Source organism: Megachile rotundata, chromosome 13, assembly GCF_050947335.1.
Source record: "Megachile rotundata isolate GNS110a chromosome 13, iyMegRotu1, whole genome shotgun sequence".
Classification (NCBI taxonomy): Eukaryota; Metazoa; Arthropoda; class Insecta; order Hymenoptera; family Megachilidae; genus Megachile; species Megachile rotundata.
Window position 1 is genome coordinate 9783629 of NC_134995.1, and position 22466 is coordinate 9806094.

At 35.2% G+C, this 22466-nt stretch overlaps 1 protein-coding gene across 2 annotated transcripts in view; it reads left to right on the plus strand.

The window, feature by feature from the left end:
* Sol1 overlaps positions 1-22466 on the plus strand; it is a 718219-nt gene that overhangs the window by 156473 nt on the left and 539280 nt on the right. For both annotated transcript variants that reach the window (XM_076539295.1, XM_076539296.1), the window contains exon 3: positions 1548-1728. In XM_076539295.1, coding sequence (XP_076395410.1) covers positions 1548-1728 — 181 coding nt within the window. The remainder of the gene's footprint in view (positions 1-1547; positions 1729-22466) is intronic.

A 22466-nucleotide genomic window follows, 5' to 3' on the forward strand; every position in this document is an offset into this window, starting at 1 on the left:
TAGTTCATAGCTCGTTTTGTGCTTCTTCAGTTTTTTATTCATTTTTCTAGTGTATGTTTCATTTTTTGTTTCTTCATTTTTTAACTCCGTGTCATGTTCTATTTCCCCATTTTTCTCTTCCATATCACTTTTTATGTTTAGTGAAGTTTATATTTTTTCATTGATTTTCTGTTCGATCTTTTTTCTAGGTTATGTCTCGTTTTGCGTTTCTTCGGTTTTTTAATCATTCTTCCTAGTGTGGGTTTCATTCTTTTCATTTTTTAACTTGGTTTTGTGTTGTATTTTTCTCATTTTTCCTTTACATGTTGCTTGTTTTATTTAGACAAATTTATACTTTTTGACTCATTTTCTATTTGATCATTTTTAAATTATGTTTCGTTAAGTGCCTCTTTTATCTTCTACTGTATTTTCTCATTTTTCTAACTCATGTTGCAGTTTCTGTTTATTCATTATCTTTTAGATCATTTTTATACGTTATGATACGTTTTGCATCTCTTCATTTCAATATTTTATCTTCCACTTTTTGTTTGTTCATTTCTGTCACTACAAATTTCATTTTCTACTTACTATTCCTTTATATTCAATTAAAAATCGAACATCGTTGTACAGAAACTTATTTACTGATTATCAGAGATATAACAATGCTGTGAAGTTGTGCATTCTAGAGAAGATATCGAGTGCACCAGGTGCATTGTGTAATTTTTCGCAGGAAGAAGCAAGATATTTTTTTTTATCGGCACCGATTATAAATAGCAGGCGTGAAAAGATGCTGGAGTCAGCGGGGTCGAACGTGACCGAACAATGATCTTTTCAAAAGATTTTACGGCAACTTGCTAACAAAATTGAATAACCAAGCGTACCAACTCTTTTCCTGCCACGTTCAAACTTTACGTATCTATCATCCAATTATGTTCGTACGATAGTTCGCGCATTGTTAGTCGATCTTTTAATAAATCGGGAAAATTCGAGTATTACTCTTTTGTAGACAGGTATTGTTCCGGATAAAAGTATTACAGTGAGTTAAGTAATGGATATTTCAGGAGGGTGTGAATATTTTTTTTTCAAAAAAAAAGTGCGAGTCACTGGAGTATAGTAAGAGTGAGTTTAATTTTCTGCTTTTCAATCTAGTTTTTCAGGGACGTGGCTCCACTGGGACCCATAGTTACCCCTCGCACAAATGAAATTTTTTTCGTATCGTATGAAATAACTAAACCGTATAAAGCCCTGCGGATCTTATTAAAAGTTTCGATAACGCAAAAAAACTATTTTGTATAGAAAATAAACCATAGAATAAAATTGACGGGAAACGTTTTAGGTTAAATTAGCGCAGGATTTTAAAGGAGACGTGACTCCCATCTGGATTCAAATTTAGTTTACAAATTCAATAAATAATTGATACATTAAAAGCTCTACTCTATTATCATTGATATTAGTTTCTGAGGAACATGCTAATGAAATTACATAACACAGACATCATCCTCCAGTTCAAATTTGCAGACAATCATGGTATCCGAATGTCACTAAAACGAGACGATGCTATGTTTCAGGTTGCTCTTGCGTCGTCTACAGCAGCTCGGACAGACCTCAAGGTGGCACATTCACATCCCCTTATTATCCTAAACGATATCCATCGAACATCGATTGCCTGCTTTATACGTTTATCGGTCAACCCGACGAAATCGTCAAGCTGACGTTCCATCACTTCAATATCCGACGTGTTCGACCCGAGTGAGTATTCTACTAAAAATCAAACTATGAACTTCACAAAATAAAAAATTTGAAAACTCGTAAGTTAGAGAGTTACCGAATAAAAAAATAGTAAAAAGCCGCAAATTTTATACAAACATTTACAGTGAATTAAAGATAATCCTAACGTTAAAAATTGCAAATTGTTTATAAACAATAGTAAAAAGTATATTTGGTAAACAAAGGTTTAAAGCAAGTAGATCTGCCTTGCAGGTGAGTGTACATCGGCAAATTTTATTTATGTACGATATGTTAACCGATAATAACTGCAATAATAATTAAACGATTAAATTATCCGTCACTGTTGCATAATATCTTCCTTTCTCGCGGTTCAGATATAACATTAAATACGAATTAAGTAACGTGACGCATTGAACAGGATTGAATAATGCATGAAGCTTAATTAGCATCACAATTTGATGTTACAATATTTAATAAATATTTCAGCCTAAATAACAGCATATAATATGCAAAAATTGATTTATCATTTAATTTGTTGCCGCGTGAAAATTAAATGGGCGGTGTTAAATTTTTGATAAATATCTTCATAAACAATTTGCATTAATAATTGATCCCTTATCTGTCGGCGATAATTCGATGCGATGAAAGATGCAGGGTAAAACTCTAATTATGAAAGGTAATTAAATCAAGGACAAAAGTTCACTTATTACAAAAATTACAATAACAGTTCAGTGTACTACATTTAAGTTAAAATAAGTAATTTGTAAAATTCTTAAAAATTAGAATTTCTACAGCGAACCTAATAACGAGAGATAAATAAATCAACCAAGAAAAATTCTCAAGTTATTATAAAAATTATAATAACAATTCACATGGTTCAACGTGTACTAATTCGACGCGTGGCAAGTCTACACGTGGTAATTCGACGCGTAGTAATTCGACGCGTGGTAGTTCAACGCTTGGTAATTCTACGCGTGGTAATTCGACGCATGGTAACTCGACGCGTAGTAGTTCCACGCGTGGTAATTCAACGCGTGGTAATTCTACGCGTGGTAATTCTACGCGTGGTAATTCGACGCGTGGTAATTCGACGCGTGGCAATTTTACGCGTGGTAATTTGACGCGTGGTATTTCGACGCGTGGTAATTCGACGCGTAGTAGTTCCACGCGTAGTAGTTCCACGCGTGATAATTCGACACGTGGTAATTCGACGCATGGTAACTCGACGCGTAGTAGTTCCACGCGTGGTAATTCAACGCGTAGTAATTCTACGCAAGGTAATTCGACGCGTGGTAATTCAACGCCTGCAACTCGACGCGTGGTAATTCGGCGCGTGATAATTCGACGCGTGGAAATCCGACGCGTGGAAATTCGACGCGTGGTAGTTCGACGCGTGGCAATTTTACGCGTGGTAATTTGACGCGTGGTATTTCGGCGCGTGGTAATTCGACGCGTAGTAGTTCCACGCGTGAGAATTCGACGCGTGGTAATTCGACGCATGGTAACTCGACGCGTAGTAGTTCCACGCGTGGTAATTCAACGCGTGGTAATTCTACGCGTGGTAATTCGACGCGATGTAATTCTACGCGTGGTAATTCGACGCGTGGTAATTCGGCGCGTGGTAATTCGACGCGTAGTAGTTCCGCGCGTGGTAATTCAACGCGTCGTAATTCTACGCGTGGTAATTCCACGCGTGGTAATTCACCGCGTAGTAGTTCCACGCGTGGTAATTCGACGCGATGTAATTCTACGCGTGGTAATTCGACGCGTGGTAATTCGACGCGTGGTAATTCGACGCGTAGTAGATCCACGCGTGGTAATTCGTCGCGTGGTAATTCTACGCGTGGTAATTCGACGCGTTGTAATTCTACAGGTAGTAATTCGATCCGTGGAAATTTGACGCGTGGTAATTCAATACGTGGTAATTCGACGGCGTAAATAAAATTTACGTGATATGATTGTCAATCATTGCTAAAATTAAAGACGTCTATCCTACGTATTCTATGTACCGTCTCTAAATACATTCGTATTTAACTTTCTGCGTAATAATTCAGCCGAATAAATACTGGAGACGTTCCTTAATTAATTAATATTGTAATTTCAATTAAATTAATTAACGTCCAAACTTCGTTAGTCCAATGAAAAGGTTCCCTCGAACTTTGACTGCTATCACAGGTACAAATTACCTTAAATTTATGCTGCAGTCTTGAGTGGGACAAAAGGAGAGACATCGGTCAAATAAAGTTCTGTAGAGTGTTCGTTTCGAAGAACCCCATGATATTTCATTATTGCTTTCCATAGATTCACAGAACGATGTTAGAGTTGTGACATTCCTTAATTGAAAAGGTAAAATATAACCAAAGGATCAACAAAATAAAAGGAATCGAAAACTTGAAAAATTGTAAAATTTGAAAATCTCACATTAGAAATCTACAATAAAAATTTTATCAAATTTCTGTTAATAATTAGTAACATACATTTAATTTTTAATTCGAATTATGCTAATGTTAAAATAACCCGACCCATCACGTTCCGACAATGCACCGTTTTTCCATCGGCATTAAAGTTATTTCACTTACGAATTAATTAACATAATGCCCGTAATGAAGATCGCGCCAACGAAAACAGGCTATTACGTTGCATCTCTATTAGAGAGGAGCATTAACTCTCGCGGATTTAGCGAAGAGCAGGAAGTTTCATTTATTAAAACAGATGCAAGATTCCGTTTGAGATACGGTGAATCCGCTTTGAAAACTAACACAATGACACGATGGGCTACGTGTCTCGCAGTTTATCGAGTATCGCGCACGAAAAGGAGCTTAAAATGGTAGAACCGTGTAATTCCTTCCTTTGTCCGATTCCGGTGAAGGTCGAAGAATAAAAAAAAAGAAAGGGGGGAAGAAAATAAGGCCTGGCACGATCTCAGAAATTCTTCCTTTTTCCACCTAGCGTCAGAAATCATCGAAAATGTCGACTTTGAATCGAATTTCGTCACGTGAACGCACGACACGGTTTTCCTTTTTCTTCGAACTCGCAGCGTAGCTTCTGCGAGGTTACAGATATTTGGCTCTTACGAAGGATTGTGAGGGGATTCATAACCTAAATGGTGGGGGTGGAATTTGGGAGAGCCGAAATTTGATGTAGGAGATGATAATTTAGAGACTTGGGAATTTGGATATGTAGATACTTGAGTAGCATATGTGGATATGGGGATATGTTGCTATTTGCTTATGTGAATACGTAGATATGTGGATGTGTGGATAGCTGGATGTATGGATAGGTAGATGTATGGATATATTGCTATTTGCATATGTGGATGTGTGGATATGTGGATATGTTGCTATTTGCATATGTGGATATGTAAATATGTGGATGTGTGGATAGCTACATGTGTGGATAGGTAGATGTGTGGATATATTTCCATTTTCATATGTGGATGTGTGGATATGTGGATATGTGTATATGTGAATATATTACTATTTGCATATGTGGACTTAAATTTAAAAAGTTCACTTTCTCGACCTACGGTGCACCATAGTATTCACAGAACTGAGATACCATCCCAACATCGTGGATATCTTATCGATTCAAACTCCCCATAGAACACAATTTCATCATCAATACACATCTTTTTCCATCCCCATTCTTCTATGAAGCACTTAGAAATTCGTCGCGTAACGACCGTTTCGCGGAATTGAATTCGAAATGCGATTCGTCCCTCGACGAAGACGAGCCAGCGTGTCGGTGACTTATGGCGGTTTTTCTCTGTTCGCGAGCAGACGCGGAAACGAAGGGAACAGGCTAGCCAATTTGTAGCTACGTTACCTGCTCGTGCACACGTGCAAATCCGCCCTGACAAAACGACCCTTCGACCTGTAATAAGGATTCTCCGTTGACAAGCTTTAAAGGGGATTTCTGTCTCGGGATGAACTCTCGAGCCCCACCGGATTCCATTTTTATTTTTATTTCTGCGGTAGCTCTGATCTATGGGGCTCCGACATCTTTAACAGTTACGCCGTATCGTCACATCGCTGTAATATAAATTCTAGTTTCGCGAGTTGTAGTTTCATCTTCTGATTTTCTTTTCGTAATTCTGCTTTCGGTTGTTGGAAGATCGAGACGTCTTAACTGGGAATTAGAAGCTTGGGGATTCTTTTTGGCGCACTTAAGCTGTAGCGAATTTTTATCGTTACTGGTAATTAAGCTTAACGGTTACACTGTTTTGTGGAGCTTTAATGGAAATTGATGAAACGGTGATTTGTAGCTTTCTAGGGGATTTAGTGATTGTAGGGTTGTATTTTGTTTGAAAATATTTTTCGGTGTATGTAGGGACTTATATGACTTGGTCATATGTGCAAAACAGCAAAATGTTCACTTATTCTCACATCCACCTATCCACACATCCACATGTCTACATATCCACACATCTACCTATTACACATCCACAAAACTACATATTCACATAGTCACATATCCACACATCCACATATTTACATAGGAATTCGGAGCGTGGGAATTCGATACGTAGAAATTGAAAGCGTGGGAATTCGATGCGTAGGAATTCGGACGGCGAGAATTCGATATGTAGGAATTCGATGCGATAAAATTCGACACGTGGAATATGATACGTAGGAATTCAGCGCACTGAAATTCGACGCGTGGAAATTCGATACGTAAAAATTCGAAGCGTGGGAACTCGATGCGATAAAATTTGACGCGTGATAATTCGATACGTAGGAATTCGGCGCGCTGAAATTCGATGCGTCAGAATTCCACGCGTGGAAATTCGGTACGTAGAAATTCGGAACATGGGAATTCGAAACGTGGGAACTCGACGCGTGGAAATTCGACGCGTAGTAGTTCCACGCGTGGTAATTCTACGCGTGGTAATTCAACGCGTGGTAATTCGACGCGTGGTAATTCGACGCGTAGTAGTTCCACGCGTGGTAATTCGACGCGTGGTAATGCAACGCGTGGTAATTCGACGCGTGGTAATTCGATGCATAATAGTTTTATGACACTGTTACACAAGTCCAAGCAGCTATGACGCTTCAAAGCAATTCCACAAAACGATATAAAAAAATGTATGTTAACATCGTGTGAGCCCAGCGGTATTACTGCAGATGTATTCTGCCTAAAAAAATTAATTTCTGCAAAATAATTCTTTTCTCTTAATTTTAAAAAAGTTCCGTTACTTTGCCGACATACCGTGTAGTTATAAATCTCACCACGACCAAACATATTTCTATTACAAACATCAGATATCAATTCCCCCTGCGATATTCACTGAAGTAATGAACTACCATAATCAAAGTATGTACAAATTACGTTCCCCAAAATATCGTCGACTCTTTAACTTTCATTTTACCGAGCGGTTCCACGTTAAAACGCAACTTTAACTTTCAATTTAGGAGGAAATTTTGCTCGTTCACGGATTCGAGCAATATTCCGTTTAATCAAGCGATACGAGCTTTTGTAACATGACCAATTGCAACTAATTTGTACAGATACAAAACTTAGAAGCTTGGTAATGTATCCGGGTCCCTGGCGCCTAATCTATTTAGCAATCCAGCTTAAACTTCGCCGATTAGCTCGGTCGGACTCGCAATAACTAATTTCCGAGATGCAATTCGTAACAGTTTGCGCGTCGTGAATTCGAACGCTTCTTCTAAAGAAATTGGGTCGATACGATATATGGTTATTGGTTGGAACCAATGGGCGCTAGGGAAATTTTACTACAAGTTAGCGATTTGGGGAGTTTGGTATTTTTATATTTTGGAATTTTAGAATGTGAGAATGTGGAATTGTAGGAAGGTGGAATTGTGGGAATGTGGAATTGTGGGAATGTGAAATTGTGAGAATGTGGAATTGTGGGAATGTAGAATTGAGGGAATCTGGAATTGTGAGAACGTGGAATTCTGGAATTGTGGGAATGTTGGAATGTTGGAATGATAAACCAGATCTCCATATATGCGACCAAATATATGTACTTACAGCAATATATATTTATAACAGAAATCATGAAATGTGTAAATATAGTTTGTTCGAAGAGGGATGTATATGGATAAAGTTCAGTAGGCAGATATTATTTCTGATAACCAGGGCACAACTCTTAAGTAAACACGGTTTCGAAAACTAGCTCTTTCAGTATCCCACCACGTTTAAATCAAACAAAATGACCACGTTGTTTGGCAACTGCTTGCCTACTTTCTTTCAAACTCTAAAAACTTCTAAAATCACCGCGATATAAATAGCGTGCCAGAAAATATGAATTGATGCTTAAGTGCGCTGGAAAGATATAATACAGATTTATGGTTATGTGAGATTAATTATACATTTATTTATTTTATAATCGTGGGCTAGTTAATATAGTTCGTTATGAAATTTAAGTAATAATTTAATACATTGTTGTTGATTATTGTGGTTAAGGAATAATTTAATGTATAGTTGTTGATTATAGTAGTCAAGTAATAATTTAATAAATAGTGGTTGATTATAGTAGTCGAATAATAATTTAATAAATAGTGGTTGATTATGGTGGTCAAGTAATAATTTAATAAATAGCTGTTGTTTATGGTAGTCAAGTAATAAATTAATAAATAATTGTTGATTATAGTAGTCATGTAATAATTTAATAAATAATTATTCATTATAATAATCAAGTAATAACACAATAATAATAATAATTAAGAAATACAAATTTAATCAGAACAGAAATGTACAACTTTCCAGTTAAATATAATTAATTATAATTATCAAGTATAAGACCGCATTAGGACAGCCATTTTTAATCGATCGCAATAACGTGTTATCAGCGAATAGTTATAAAAGTACCATCCTATTGTCCCATTATTCGAAGGAATTTCAAGTGGTTGTAAATTTGACACACACTGAATCCCCAACGGTATTCAGTTAAATGTGCTACACCAAATTAATGTCGCACAATTGTTTCAACTGAAGAGGTGAATAACGAGATATTCCATGAATAACGAGAAACCACGGTACCTAACAAAATTCCAAGGATTCGGCAGAATTTGTTTCATTCGAATGTGATTAGAATATGTCACTTCATTTCTATTTCCAGAAATCAATTTTTGCTAAAAATTTTATATTAATTTTTCTTCTTTCTTCTGAAGCTTCCTTAAAAACTTTTATTTCCTTGTGACGAACCTTAGAATCTTTTACTTCCTTATAAAAAACCCTAGAAAATATTTGAAAACACTAATTTTCTGATTAAAACATTAATCTGAAATTTTTTAATTTGAAGATGTTTGAATTTTTGAACCTTGAAAACCTCGAAGTTTGAAAAAATTTGCTCTAAAAATGAACGAACACGAAATACATGATTTTATAAATTTCAATTCTGCGGATATCGCAAATTCTTATGTAAGACCCTTATTTGCAAAGGCAGACATATATAGAAAACGTGAACTTTAAAAGAAAACGTAAATTTACGAACGAGCTTCCTACGCTCATTAAATATTTGCTGATACATAGAGGATGTTTGTTTTTCTTTCCAACGGAGATTCATCCCCCGTGAATTTTACTTTTTTCAGTATTCCTTTATCGGTGTTACGGATCAGATATTCAAACGCTTGTAACTCGTATTTTTAATAAATACACACGTTTAGTTTCAATTTGCAAAATCATACTGCAACTTGGGGTAAAATTTAGGAATCTCCAAAATTTATTTCTAAAATTACAAAAGAAAAATACAAAATAAAATATTTATTCAGAATTGAAACTGTGATTTATTTATTAGAAGAATTTTGTGTTAAATCATGTGATTTAATAGGATAAAAATAAATAATATTTATTTCATCTCTTTGTAATAATAAAAGTTATTAAAATCCACCCTTTATTGTAACAAAAATAATTTTGTTACAATAAAGATATATATGTTATAATAACAAAACAAAATATGTTATAATATAAATTTTATTGGAAAATTAAAAAGAGTATTTTTAATTCACTAACCTAATTAATATTAGTACCATTATCTACTATTTTATCAAATATTTCAGTCCAGTAATTCAAACCCCATTTCTCTTTCCCTCCAACAAAAATAAATGCAACAGTTCCACCAAAATGCATCGACAAAAAAGATTTGTCAACACGTTCGATTAAACGTCAGAATTGTAGCATTCGCGTTTCGCTGTTGATTCAACGTCAAATATTTCGCAGTATTCTTGAAACTTCGCCGATAAAAAAAAGAACGTGCGTGCGCATGCGATGAAACATCAGACGTGCGCGCGCATTCGTTTCGTTCCACGCGACTATAAAAGCAACGCATGCGCGCGCATCCAAGTGTGAGAACCGAACTTTGTCATGAAAACTAAACGCTTTTATCATTTGTGCTTTATTACCTCGAAGCACAGAAACATTTCTGTATTTATCGGCCGATTCGTTGTCGAATGATCGTGCAATCTGTCGTACAAAATAAATGACGAATATAAATTACTATATTATCTGGTTACACAGGCCGTTTTAATTCTCACCGTATTTTAAGCTTGTCAAGTCGATTAACGAGTTTATCGAAGGTAATTTAATTCGGTCGGGATAATTCGCGAATGGCATTAATTTTCATATTTGTCGGAGCAAATAGGAATTTTGGGGATTGAAGACATAATTTAGGGGAAAAAGTAGTACTCTGAGATAGGATGAGTACTCCATACTTTAGTGCTTTAGTTACTTTAATACAATATCAAAAATACAAAAATAAGTAAAAGGTTAAACAAAATAATTTATTGTATCTATAGCTAATATTCTAAAGTCCTGAAATCCCCAAATTTCTCAATATCCAAATCTTTCAAGCCCTAGTCCTTAACTTCTTAAACCCTCAAATATCTCAATCCTCAAATTTCTAAATTTCCAAATACCCCAAATTTTCAAATTCTTAAACTTGCAATATTTCATCCCTTAATTCTCCAAGTTCTTCATATCCTAAAATCCCCAAATATTCCAGAACCAAATCCTCAACTCCCAAACACTTTATCTTCACATTTGCAAACCCACTTATGTTTGCAAATTCCACCCTCGAAATTTTCAAATTCCCAACTTCCTAAACCCAGTCCCTTGGGATCTTAAAATCTACAAAGTGTCCTTCCACAATAATCAACCGATATCATACAATTTTCGTGTAACATCACATTCGTGTTACCCCGATCATTTCGCAGCTTTTCGAAAGTCATCTGCATACTCGACGTTCGCCCACAGGATTCAACGCAAACATTATTTCGCTATGGAAATCCAGTCGGAGCTCGGAGAAAATTCACGGCATATCATTTCGAATGCATATCACGATGTTTGCCGGTTGGTTTAGAACGGCTAAGTGCAGGGGAAGGTCAGCGATGTGACGCGGCCCGAAAGAGTCGGTTAGGCGTTCAGGAAGAAGGAAGTTATGAGACGAAAACGAGGATGGTTTCCCTTGAATGCGGTTTCCGTGGACGGGACATGCCCTCGCAGATTTTATTTTCTGCCCCGAATGTCGCTCTCTCTACGACCGGAATATGAATCCTCCCTTTTGTCGACTTCTCGCTCTATTTTTTATCCTCCTCGCGCCCCTACCTCTCAAAATGTAATAACGTCGCTACGTCGATTGTTCGACCGACACAATAGAGCCCAGATAATTAACAAGGCACCAAAGCTACGAAGAAACGGTTTTAACCCTTTCGTTAAGATTTTCGAAGCTGTGGAATTCGATGAATATACTTGGAGATTAATCTTGGGATCTTAAGTAAGAATCGAATCGTCACGTTTTCTGTTTTTTAATATTTATTCTATGTCAATTGTACAGTGGAGGAAGTATTATAATTTAGGGGTGAATTTGGTGAAATTAATGAGGGAATATATCTGTTTATGATCGTAGTCTCTAAATTAACAGATCAATAAATTGATAAAACTTAACATACAGACATAGACCTCCCTCAAAACCTAAACCTCCCTCAAACTTAAACAACATCCTTATCAATTAATCCACCCTTCATCACCAACCATGTACCACTTCACCTCTAAAATTATTTTCAATTACTCCTTTCATCCTCAGCTCTCACGTGGAAATCGTATTCAACTTTCGAGCTAATTTCCCCACAATCGAGCTATATTTGTATCCTAAGTCACGTTGAACGGCATTGTAACTGCAGTAGGAGGATGCAGTTGTCTCATTGCATTCAGCATACGTTTGCAATCGAGTTGGCAGTGATTGGGAGGGCGGCTATCAGGGGAACACGGTGCTTGGTAAGACGGAATGCCTCTTATCCGTTGATCCATCTTCCCTTGAGACGTAACAGGAGCCAACCATGCCCAATCGAGCTTCGGTTTGTATTGGTCCCCTTTGTAATGCGTGCTACATTTTCCGGATCGATGTACCTTATCTTGATCAGTTTCGAGTGCTGCACTATTTCGGACATTATTCATTTTATTACAAATATCATTGCTCCATTATCCTCTTATTCTAAAAAGATACTTATGAACTTGTTACTTATTAAAATTATATTTTATATATGATATTATATATTAAACTTAAAAAATTATATCATATGTTAAATTTAAAAATTATTTAAAAAATGATACTATACATTAAATTTAAAAATTTTTAAAAATATGATATTATATAATAAACTTCAAAAGTTATTTAAAAAATTGTATTATGTATTAAATTTAAAAATTATTTAAAAAATTATGTTATATATTAAATTTAAAAATTATTTAAAAAATGATATTATACAATAAACTTCAAAAATTATTTAAAAAATGATATTATACATTAAATTTAAAAATTATTTAAAAAATTATATTATACAATAAACTTCAAAAATTATTTCAAAAATTATATTATACATTAAATTTAAAAATTATTTAAAAAATTATATTATACAATAAACTTCAAAAATTATTTCAAAAATTATATTATACATTAAATTTAAAAATTATTTAAAAATTGATATTATATAATAAACTTGAAAAATTATTTCAAAAATTATATTATACATTAAATTTAAAAATTATTTAAAAATTGATATTATATAATAAACTTCAAAAATTATTTAAAAAATGATATTATATATTAAATTTAAGAAATTATATTACACATTAAATTTAAAAATTATTGCAAAAATTATATTATACGTTAAATTATAAAAACTATATTATTTTTATTATGCTTCATTTTTTGTAAATGTTCTGTAAAATTTTTTTCTTATAATGTTTTGTAAAAGACTATTTTAGTGCACATACAAGTACACCTAGGATTACCTAGTGATTAGAAATTGAAATTGCAACACCTAGAAGACGTAGAACCAGCGAAGAGTGTTCGCGTGAGGCGTCGGTTAAACGAGTTCTAATCACGATCGAACGATCGATCCTCGAACAGGATGACCAACATCGCCCTCTTCGAGTTTCGGCTGGTCCGTGATTACGTATGCAAATATGCGCCGGAATTTCTGCTGACGGGCATTATGCGTCGAAGTACGACGTGGCCGTGTCTGCCATGGGGAACTTCCGACACGACGAGACTGTCGGAAGCATGGGCAAACAATTGGGTAATACGCGTCGCTTGCGCGCAGAACGCAAGACGCGACCGGAGGAATAGGTCGCGCGGAAATTTCTATGATCTAGGCAACTTCGTTCATGGAAATGTTCGTCAACCATTCCGTGATAACGGATCGTTTGCACAGGGTGTTGCTGTCGCATTATCGGGGATTTAGTAATTACGAAATTAACGTACTTTTTTGGGTTTCAGTTATGTGACATGTGGTACATTTTTTAGACTTCATATTAGCTGATTTTTGTTTTGGGGATTAGTGTGCTTTTTTATAGATTGTACAGGAAGTTTAAGTATGGACTTTGATGTCAGAATATATTTTAGTATCATGAATTTTAAGCTTATCCACACCTGTAAAATATTTACATATTTGATGCCTCAGTATGTTTGCTTTGTGATGTAAAGCTTGAATAAACTAAACTAAAATAATGTTAGACATAAGTTATATATTTGAAAAACAGTAAAAATATTTATATTTAAATTTGCAGTTTACATAGAAGCTACTTTTCAAATAACCTAATGAAATATATAAAAGCTATTCTTAATATAGTTTGCTAGAAGAAAAGTAGTTATACTAAGTATATAAGAAAAGTAATTATGAAAATAAATATACAGAAAAAGTAGTTATAAATATAATTATACAAGAGAAACAATTATAAAAGTAATAATGAAGGTACAATGTAAAATATGTACGCATTCAAAAGTATTTTACACATTATTTTAACAATGCATTGACTTTTATTCGTGATACACTGACTGCGCAGCTGTTGCGTCTGCGCAGGTCACGTGGGCGGCAGCCATCTTAGCGCGCGAATCAAGCGCCTTCTATCTACTCTTCGAATATTGAACTTTTTTAAATAATTTGGAAAGTAAAACTTGTTTAATTCTCATTCTTTACGAAATGAACATACAAATTATATTTTCAAATAAACTATGCAAGTAGTTTTCTAATTTTATTGATTTTATGAAGTGTCTTAAATATTTTGAAACTTTCTATGGAATTATTGTACGGATTTTAAAATATCTGCTCCACAAAAATACTATTTTAAGCTACTGACATATCTGTTCCATAAAAATACTATTTTAAGCTACTGACATATCTGTTCCATAAAAACACTATTTTAAGTTCCTAAAATATTTATGTCCATAGGAATTCAATAGAGTTTGCGTTAAAAAAGAACTGAACAGTACTTTGTTCATCAAAAATAAAATGTAATATTATTTATTTAGACATTCGATAATTATGACATAAAAATATTCCTTCAAGTTTATTTTAATTTCTGAAACTTTTCACTTGTGAAATCAGGACTTCTTCAAAATTAACTGGAGTTATCAAAAATAAACTGTGACTAAATTTTCACTGATATGTCAGCTAAAGTGTAACTTGCTAAAGAATTCAAATGCTTCTCGAGTGAATGCACTTGACAACTATAACTATTTACTCTATAACTATAACTATGACTATAACTATAACTATAACAATAAATATTTTACTCGACTATCGACTAATTTACATATGAAATTTGACCCCGTCAGAAGGGATTCAACAAGCTCGAAATCGATATCCATCACCTTTTGTGCCAATCCCTCTGCAAGCCACACTCGCCACAGTATTTCTAGCACTCGTAGTTGGTAGAAAGGGTTAACGATGTCAGCCGATAATTAGAATCGCAGACACACGAAGGGCTTTAGGTTGCGGTGAAAGTTGGTGCGACACCTCCGCCATGAATATAACCGGTGGTAGGGGCGGCTTAATATTGACGCGACGGGATCTAAACGCGAAGTTTCCTCTCTTCTCCGAGGGATTTTCTCAGCTTCCGAATATATATAGTGCACGGTGCTGTGTAAACGATCGCGGTACCTTGGCACACCATATTAATAGGACCATCCTCTCATGGCCAGCTTAATATCGGATACGAAGCGGCTGGACGGTCCTTAGCAGCAGAAACGATTTATGGCCACTGCTGCTCCAGGATTTGTAAATAGAATCCTTCCTAGGAAGAGGAGTGCCCGAGGACGAGGCACGTGCTTGGCATAGGTCCACCACACGAATAATACTGGGATTCCATCACGTACGCGGAAAAATTCCATTAAAAATGATAATTTCGAACCCTGGTTGCTGGAGAGCGTGAGACGTGGTTTCTGTGTTCGATGGACTTCTGCGCAAGTTTTTTATCATTGGAGTTTGCGGTCTGAATATGGACTCTGTTTATTAAATATGAAATGTCTGAACGTTGGTAATTTAGTTTGGAAGAAAAGATGGAAGATGAAGTTAGAGCGATATGTGATTCAAAAGTTGGTGATTAAAATAAAGTGTATGTTACGTTACATCGATTTGTAGTTAATAATGTAGTTAATAGGTAGTATTCAATAAAATTATTTTGTGTCAATTTATAGCTAAAAAATTTAGTAACATGATATTTTGACTTGAGGGTCTTTGGAGACTGACATGGTTTGATGACATAAAGCTGTCGCAAATTTATGTTGGATAAACTTAATATTTTATTGAGAGTGACTCTAAGAACATATTATTCAACAGAGTACAATATCAATACAGTTGGTTAATTCATTACTGACTAATAATTTGAATGTAACATTATTAAATAACCTTAATCCACATTTTAAAGAATAATTAATTAAATAGTTAAATTTTTAATAACCTCTCAAAATTAGATCCAGCAATACAAAAGACATTTATGAAAAGTTATTTAAAAACCACTAAAATGATATTAAATAAATTATTTCTTACCAACAAAATTTAATTCCTTTGAACCTTAATAATCATATAATCGCTGAATGTGAAAATTGTGCCAATTAAAAAAATTAAACTGAAGATAACTAATTACCCTGAGGATTACGCTAATTATAAATGTAAACTAAAGGGTACGCAATATTAAATATTTATTTAAATCTCAACATACAAACAGTTATAATACCCCGTAAAAAGCTAATAAAGAATATAATTTCTTCTCCTTGAACGGACCAACAAATTGCGTGCAAAATCAACAGGTGTCAAAGATGTTCCCAGATAAATTTCAGTCCACAACTAAAACAGTCAACAAGTACGCAATTAAATGTTTCTCTTTTTCCACTTCCTGTCCATGGACAACGAAATTAAAATGCATAAATCGTATTTAAATGAATATTTCGGAAAAATTGTACCGCGGAAAGAATTAAACGCTAAGCATTTTAAAGCTGACGCGTTTTAATTGTGTTTTTAGCGAAATTAAATTTTAACATTTTTATGTGTGTGAATGGTAAGCGTCATGTGAAGCGTAATTATCGAGAAGGTTTATTAACTCTGCAAGTTTAATTATGCAAGCTTAAATCTTTAAAAAATTTGACTCGTTTAATTTTTGTTGTTATTCAATTTTAATATTTGATTTAAGGGTAATTATTTTACTGGAGGTTATAGTACTTATTAATTATATTGGTGTTGATAATAGGTCATAATTTTATTAGTAATTTTACTGCTAACCTTGCAAATTTTAAGTTATTTAAAATTAATGTTACTATTAATGACATTAATTTTAAATAGCGCGCTCAGCCATTAGGATCGAGCTGTGCTCTCGCGTCTGCGCACGCGCCCCGCCTCTAGGCTTAAGGCTGCGTTCTCGCGTCTGCGCACGCGCCCCGCCTCTAGCCTTATGGCTGCGTTCTCGCGTCTGCGCATGCGCCCCGCCTCTAGGCTCAAACCTGCGCTCTCGCGTCTGCTCAGACGCCCCGCCTCTAGGCTTATGGCTGCGCTCTCGCGTCTACGCATGCACAATCCTCGCGCTCTGATTGGTTCGTGTTTTTCCTTAATAATTCAGAAACGAAGCGTCAAATCCCATTTTCGCAAAGGGAAATCTTGTTCAGAATCACGTCAGCTACCTCCTATTTCAGTGACCAACACTAATTGTGGAACACCTTGTATAATAACCTCAGGTGTACTATATTTGAACATATCATTTGACTATATCATTTCACACATACATACTAGTATAAAGTAATACATAAAACACAACATATTCAAATGTATCATATCACAGATATTTTTACCAAAAATACAAAATAGTATTATACATATTTATAGCAGTCGAAAATGAAGTTGTAAATATAATTAAAGTCCAAACATCCCTGAAACTAGAACCAAGTGACCTTAAGACCGACTTTAAAAATAAGGAGTGTCCAAATACCTAAGAATATACAAAGTGAATATATATTGTACATCAAAGTGAATAAAACAGTTGAAGCGAAAGCACATAATTATTCCGAAAATACCCATTAAAAGCGAACATTAGTCGCAACGAACGAAAAGCGTACACGCGGATGGAGGTAGCTCGTTGTCGAGCGATGTAAACGCCTTTAATCCGTAGATCGAAACGAGTATCTCGAATCGAGCGGTGTATAACGAATCGAGGAAATAGAGGGGCCCGTTGTCGATGTTTTTCCATTCCCCGTGACTAAGACGAATCGTCGATGGTTTACTCCGATATCGCCCAACGGAATTTCGATAGTACGTATTCCAGTTGCATTTCAGTTGAACGTGTTCTCAGCTTACAGCGAAAAACACCGTCGACACGCTGTCGTCGCTAAAGTGAAATCGATTGGACATCCAACGAGCCCGGTAATCGGGCCCGGTGCTTCTTAATCGCGATAATCACCGTTAAAACGAGCCATCATCGACGCGTGATCAAATCTCGATACGCGGACTATAGGACCGGTTTTAATGAAACTATCGGGTTCTGATAACCGAATCGAACGGCCATATGTTCGTCACGCGCGACGGTTCACTTTCTGGATGACACAGGATACCCCGGGACGTGTATCGATGCGTATTGGTTTTGCCGTTATTCAGCTGATTCTGCAGCGTTTGCTATTCAACTTGCTCTGCGTCGTTCGACGGACGTTTAATTTATTATCTGCCGAACGAACCGTTTGAAAGGTAATTGATTAGATGAGCTGATATTTGGATGCGATCGACTTCGTCGGTTGATAACGAAAATTATTCCTTATTAACTTCTTTGTTGTTCTTTTCGTCAATAGGTTAGGAAGGTTTAAGCTAACAGATGAACTCTATTCATGTTCTTTCATTATTTATTCATTTTTTTATCCATTTTGTTATTTCATCATTTTGGACATGTAGTGAATAAGTTAGGAACATTTGGAGCTAGCAGATAAGCTTCACAATTTATTAATTTTTTATTCATTTTGTTAATTCGTCATTGTAGTCATTTTGTGAATAGGTTAGGAACATTTGAAGCTAGCAGATAAACTTCACAATTCATTCATTCTTTATTCGTTTTATTACTTCATCATTTTAGACATTTTGTGAATAGGTTAGGAACGTTTGAAGCTGCCAGGTAAACTTCACAATTCGTTCATTCTTTATTCATTTTGTTACTTCATCATTTTGGACATTTTGTGAATAGGTTAGGAACATTTGAAGCTAGCAGATAAACTTCACAATTCGTTCATTCTTTATTCATTTTATGTCTTCATCATTTTGGACATTTTATGAACAGGCTAGAAATGCAATTGAAGTATATGTATTGATTTATTGCTTCATGCAATTTATTTTTATTAATATTGCTGTTTCATAATTTTCCTCATGTCACAAATAGGTTAGGAATACATTTGGAACAAGAACACAATAAACTTTCCCAATTATTAATTTCATTAAATCCATTATCTGATCATTTTTGTCATCCCATAACAAAGACAAAAGTTTAAAACAAGCTTAATAATAAACTTTTCTATTTATTCATTTCGTTGTTTCATCATTTTGATCATATCGTAACTGAGTCAAACAAGAGTTTGAAACAAGCATACAACAAACTTTTCTATTTATTAATTTTATTCAATTTGATATTTCATTTGATAATTTCATGGCTAGGTAACGTCCGGAAATTTACGTACGTACAAAGTTGCATTTGGAAATTGAATAATACAGAGAAATGGCAATTCACACATGCAGGGATTTAGAAATTCGTGACATGAAGTTTGGAGTTCGAATAACGTGATTATTTATAACTTCAGTTTTATGTGCTTCACGTAACGCAGCCAATTTACAGATTTATGTAGATTTCAGACGAGTTAGTTCGCTCTACACGCGTAACAACTTATAACATGAACTAGTTCTCTCTACACGCGCATTAAAGTCCAGAACTTCTATTTAGAAATTTGACTATTCGATGGTTTAGGTTAGGATGTTTGGATATTAGGGAGCTCGGTAACTTGGGGAGTTGGTGATTTGGAAATTTAGAAACTTGGAAAATTCAGAAAATTTGAAGCTTTACAAATTTACAAATTTAAGGCTTTACAAACTTGCAAACTTAGAAATTAAAGATTTACAAATTTACAAATTTACAAGTATAAAAATGTAAGAATCTAGAAATTTACAGATCTATACATTTGGAGATCTAAAAATTTAGAAATTTAGAAGTCTAGAAATTTTGCAATCTATCAATCTATCAATCTATCAATCTATCAATCTAGCAATCTAGCAGTCTATCAATCTATCAATCTATCAATCTAGCAATCTATCAATCTAGCAATCTAGCAATCTAGCAGTCTAGCAATCTATCAATCTATCAATCTAGCAATCTAGCAATCTATCAATCTATCAATCTAGCAATCTAGCAGTCTATCAATCTATCAATCTATCAATCTAGCAATCTATCAATCTATCAATCTAGCAATCTAGCAGTCTAGCAATCTATCAATCTATCAATCTATCAATCTATCAATCTATCAATCTATCAATCTATCAATCTATCAATCTATCAATCTATCAATCTATCAATCTATCAATCTATCAATCCATCAATCCACAAATCTACAAATCCACAACCCAAAACTCATTCATCTCAAAATTTAAAATACTCACCATTCAAACTCCATACATATAATACACTCCACTACCTTTTTTATGCCAGCGATCGTACGCAACGTGTCGGTTCATTTCGCGTCGGTATGCAGTATGTAATTTGGACGCGTAGCGTCGCGACGAGACCAGCTTCGTCCGTTGTGTTTCACCGTATGGAATAGGCAACATCAGAAGGATAGGAAACCTCGAGTTTGTGGCAAGGACAGTAGTGCGGAACGTTGTAGCATCGGCTTTCATGGTGGCCCGGTTGGATGCCGGTGCTGGCACGGAATTATACTTGTCTGCTGTGTAATTGCCAAGATTAATTATGTGCAAGATGAAATTCCTGCGCGGCAGAGTGTGACAATCTGTGGCAATATGTTAGTCGAAAGCTACGACAAAGAAATGCACTGTTTTTTTTTGTCTACTTTTATCAAGTTTACTTTTTGAGTACACTTTTTTCTTCTCGGTTAATTAGCTCTTTGTAAACAATAAATGTGCTTGTCGTCACCATCTGCAATTTTGCACTAATCAAAATATTTTGTCCATGTGAAATTATGGGGGGTTTCTGTCATCATTTCGCTGGTTTCGAATTTGTTAAGGAAAGCCTTCAAAGTTTGCAATTTTTCATTCTTGCGAAAATAGGCTTCACTTACGAATTTTGTTCTCAGAAACTACTCAACCGATTTAGCTAAATTCTTTTTTGTTTTATTTATGAAGGATTGGGCTATTTTAAGATATTTTTTTTAATTCCGTAAATTTGTTATGCAATGTCGGAAAATTTAAACAAATTCTTCTTTTGCGTTTTTTGATGAGAGGCGTAAAGAGTTTATATTTGAAAAAAAATATGGTCATATTCTTTGGAACTTCCCCTTTAAAATGAGCTCTTCAGAACGATGGAGTCTCAAAAACTGACGTCACTACAAGATGGAGAAGAGGGTTACCACCGTTTTAGGTAGAGTTGCGCGCGCAGCTAGCTTTGGGCCCAGCTGCGCGCGCAACTCGCCTACCTAAAATGGCGGTACACCGCATCTGCAAATGGCGGCCCTGGTGCACGTCTTAAATAAACCTAATCAAAGATCGACGTTACGTGACAGAACAAGAATAATTGGGTAACTACTTTTACAACGAAGGTATTAAACATAACTGAAACATCCAAATCCGCATAAGTTCCAAGCAATTTGTACCAACAGTGTGGCAGCAGTACGAAAGTTCAGTGGTTATCCAGTCCGTGGGAATCTCATAATTCTTCAGGATCGTCGTGGAAATTGCTCACGCTCGATGTTTACAAACGAGCAATTTGACGGTGGTCCGTGAACCGAGCGAAAACACTATTATCGTTTCGAGGCCGACGTCCTCGTGCAGGCTTTTCATCCTTTTCGCTTAATGCGACTCCCCGTTTCCGGGCGACAGTCTCGTTGCAGGGGTTGTAAATCTCGCGAATTTACATAAGTTCCCGAAGAAAGTATCGTTCGCGGGACCCCTCGGATCTCTCCCTCAGGAGAAATGACCGAGCCCGTGGACGATAGCTCGATAGTCGAAGTCCAGCCGATCGTATCCTCAATTAACATAAATACAACAACGTTAACTTCATGAAATATTCAATGCAACGAGCGAGACGGGACGAACTTTCGTCCCGGGGAATAAATGGCGCTACTAATGTCGGAAAAAGAGGCGACGGGGCTCCTTCATTGATTTTGCTACGGCGATGCACGCCATTAATGGTAATGGCGGCATGGAAATGGATATGAGACGATGGTTCGCCAGGAACTGGCGGACGCTAAGTCGAAAAATCCCGATCGAATCTTTTTGTGATTTATTGTCTGTGGGAAAATTTTTGTTTCTGGAAGAATTAAGGTGGATTGATGACAAAATGTATGAACACGATTATATGCATATGAATTTATGTACTTTTATAACTATACATATGTGTGAACATGTTGTTGATGAATATATATTAAACATATGAGTATATGTTAATATATGTGAACATATGTTGAACATATGAATGTATGTTCATATCTGTGAACATGTTGCTGCTGAACACATGTGGAACATATGAATATATGAGTATATAAACGAACATATTGTTGTATATATGTGGAACATATGAATATATGTCCATATCTGTGATCATATGTGGAACATATGAATATATATTCATAACAGTGAACATATTGCTGTTGAACACATGTGGAACATATGATTATATGAGTATATAAGCGAACATATTGTTGAACATATGTGGAACATATGAGTATATGTCCATATCTGTGATCATATATGGAACGTATGAATATATGTCCATATCTGTGATCATATGTGGAACATATGAATATATGTTCATAACAGTGAACATATTGCTGC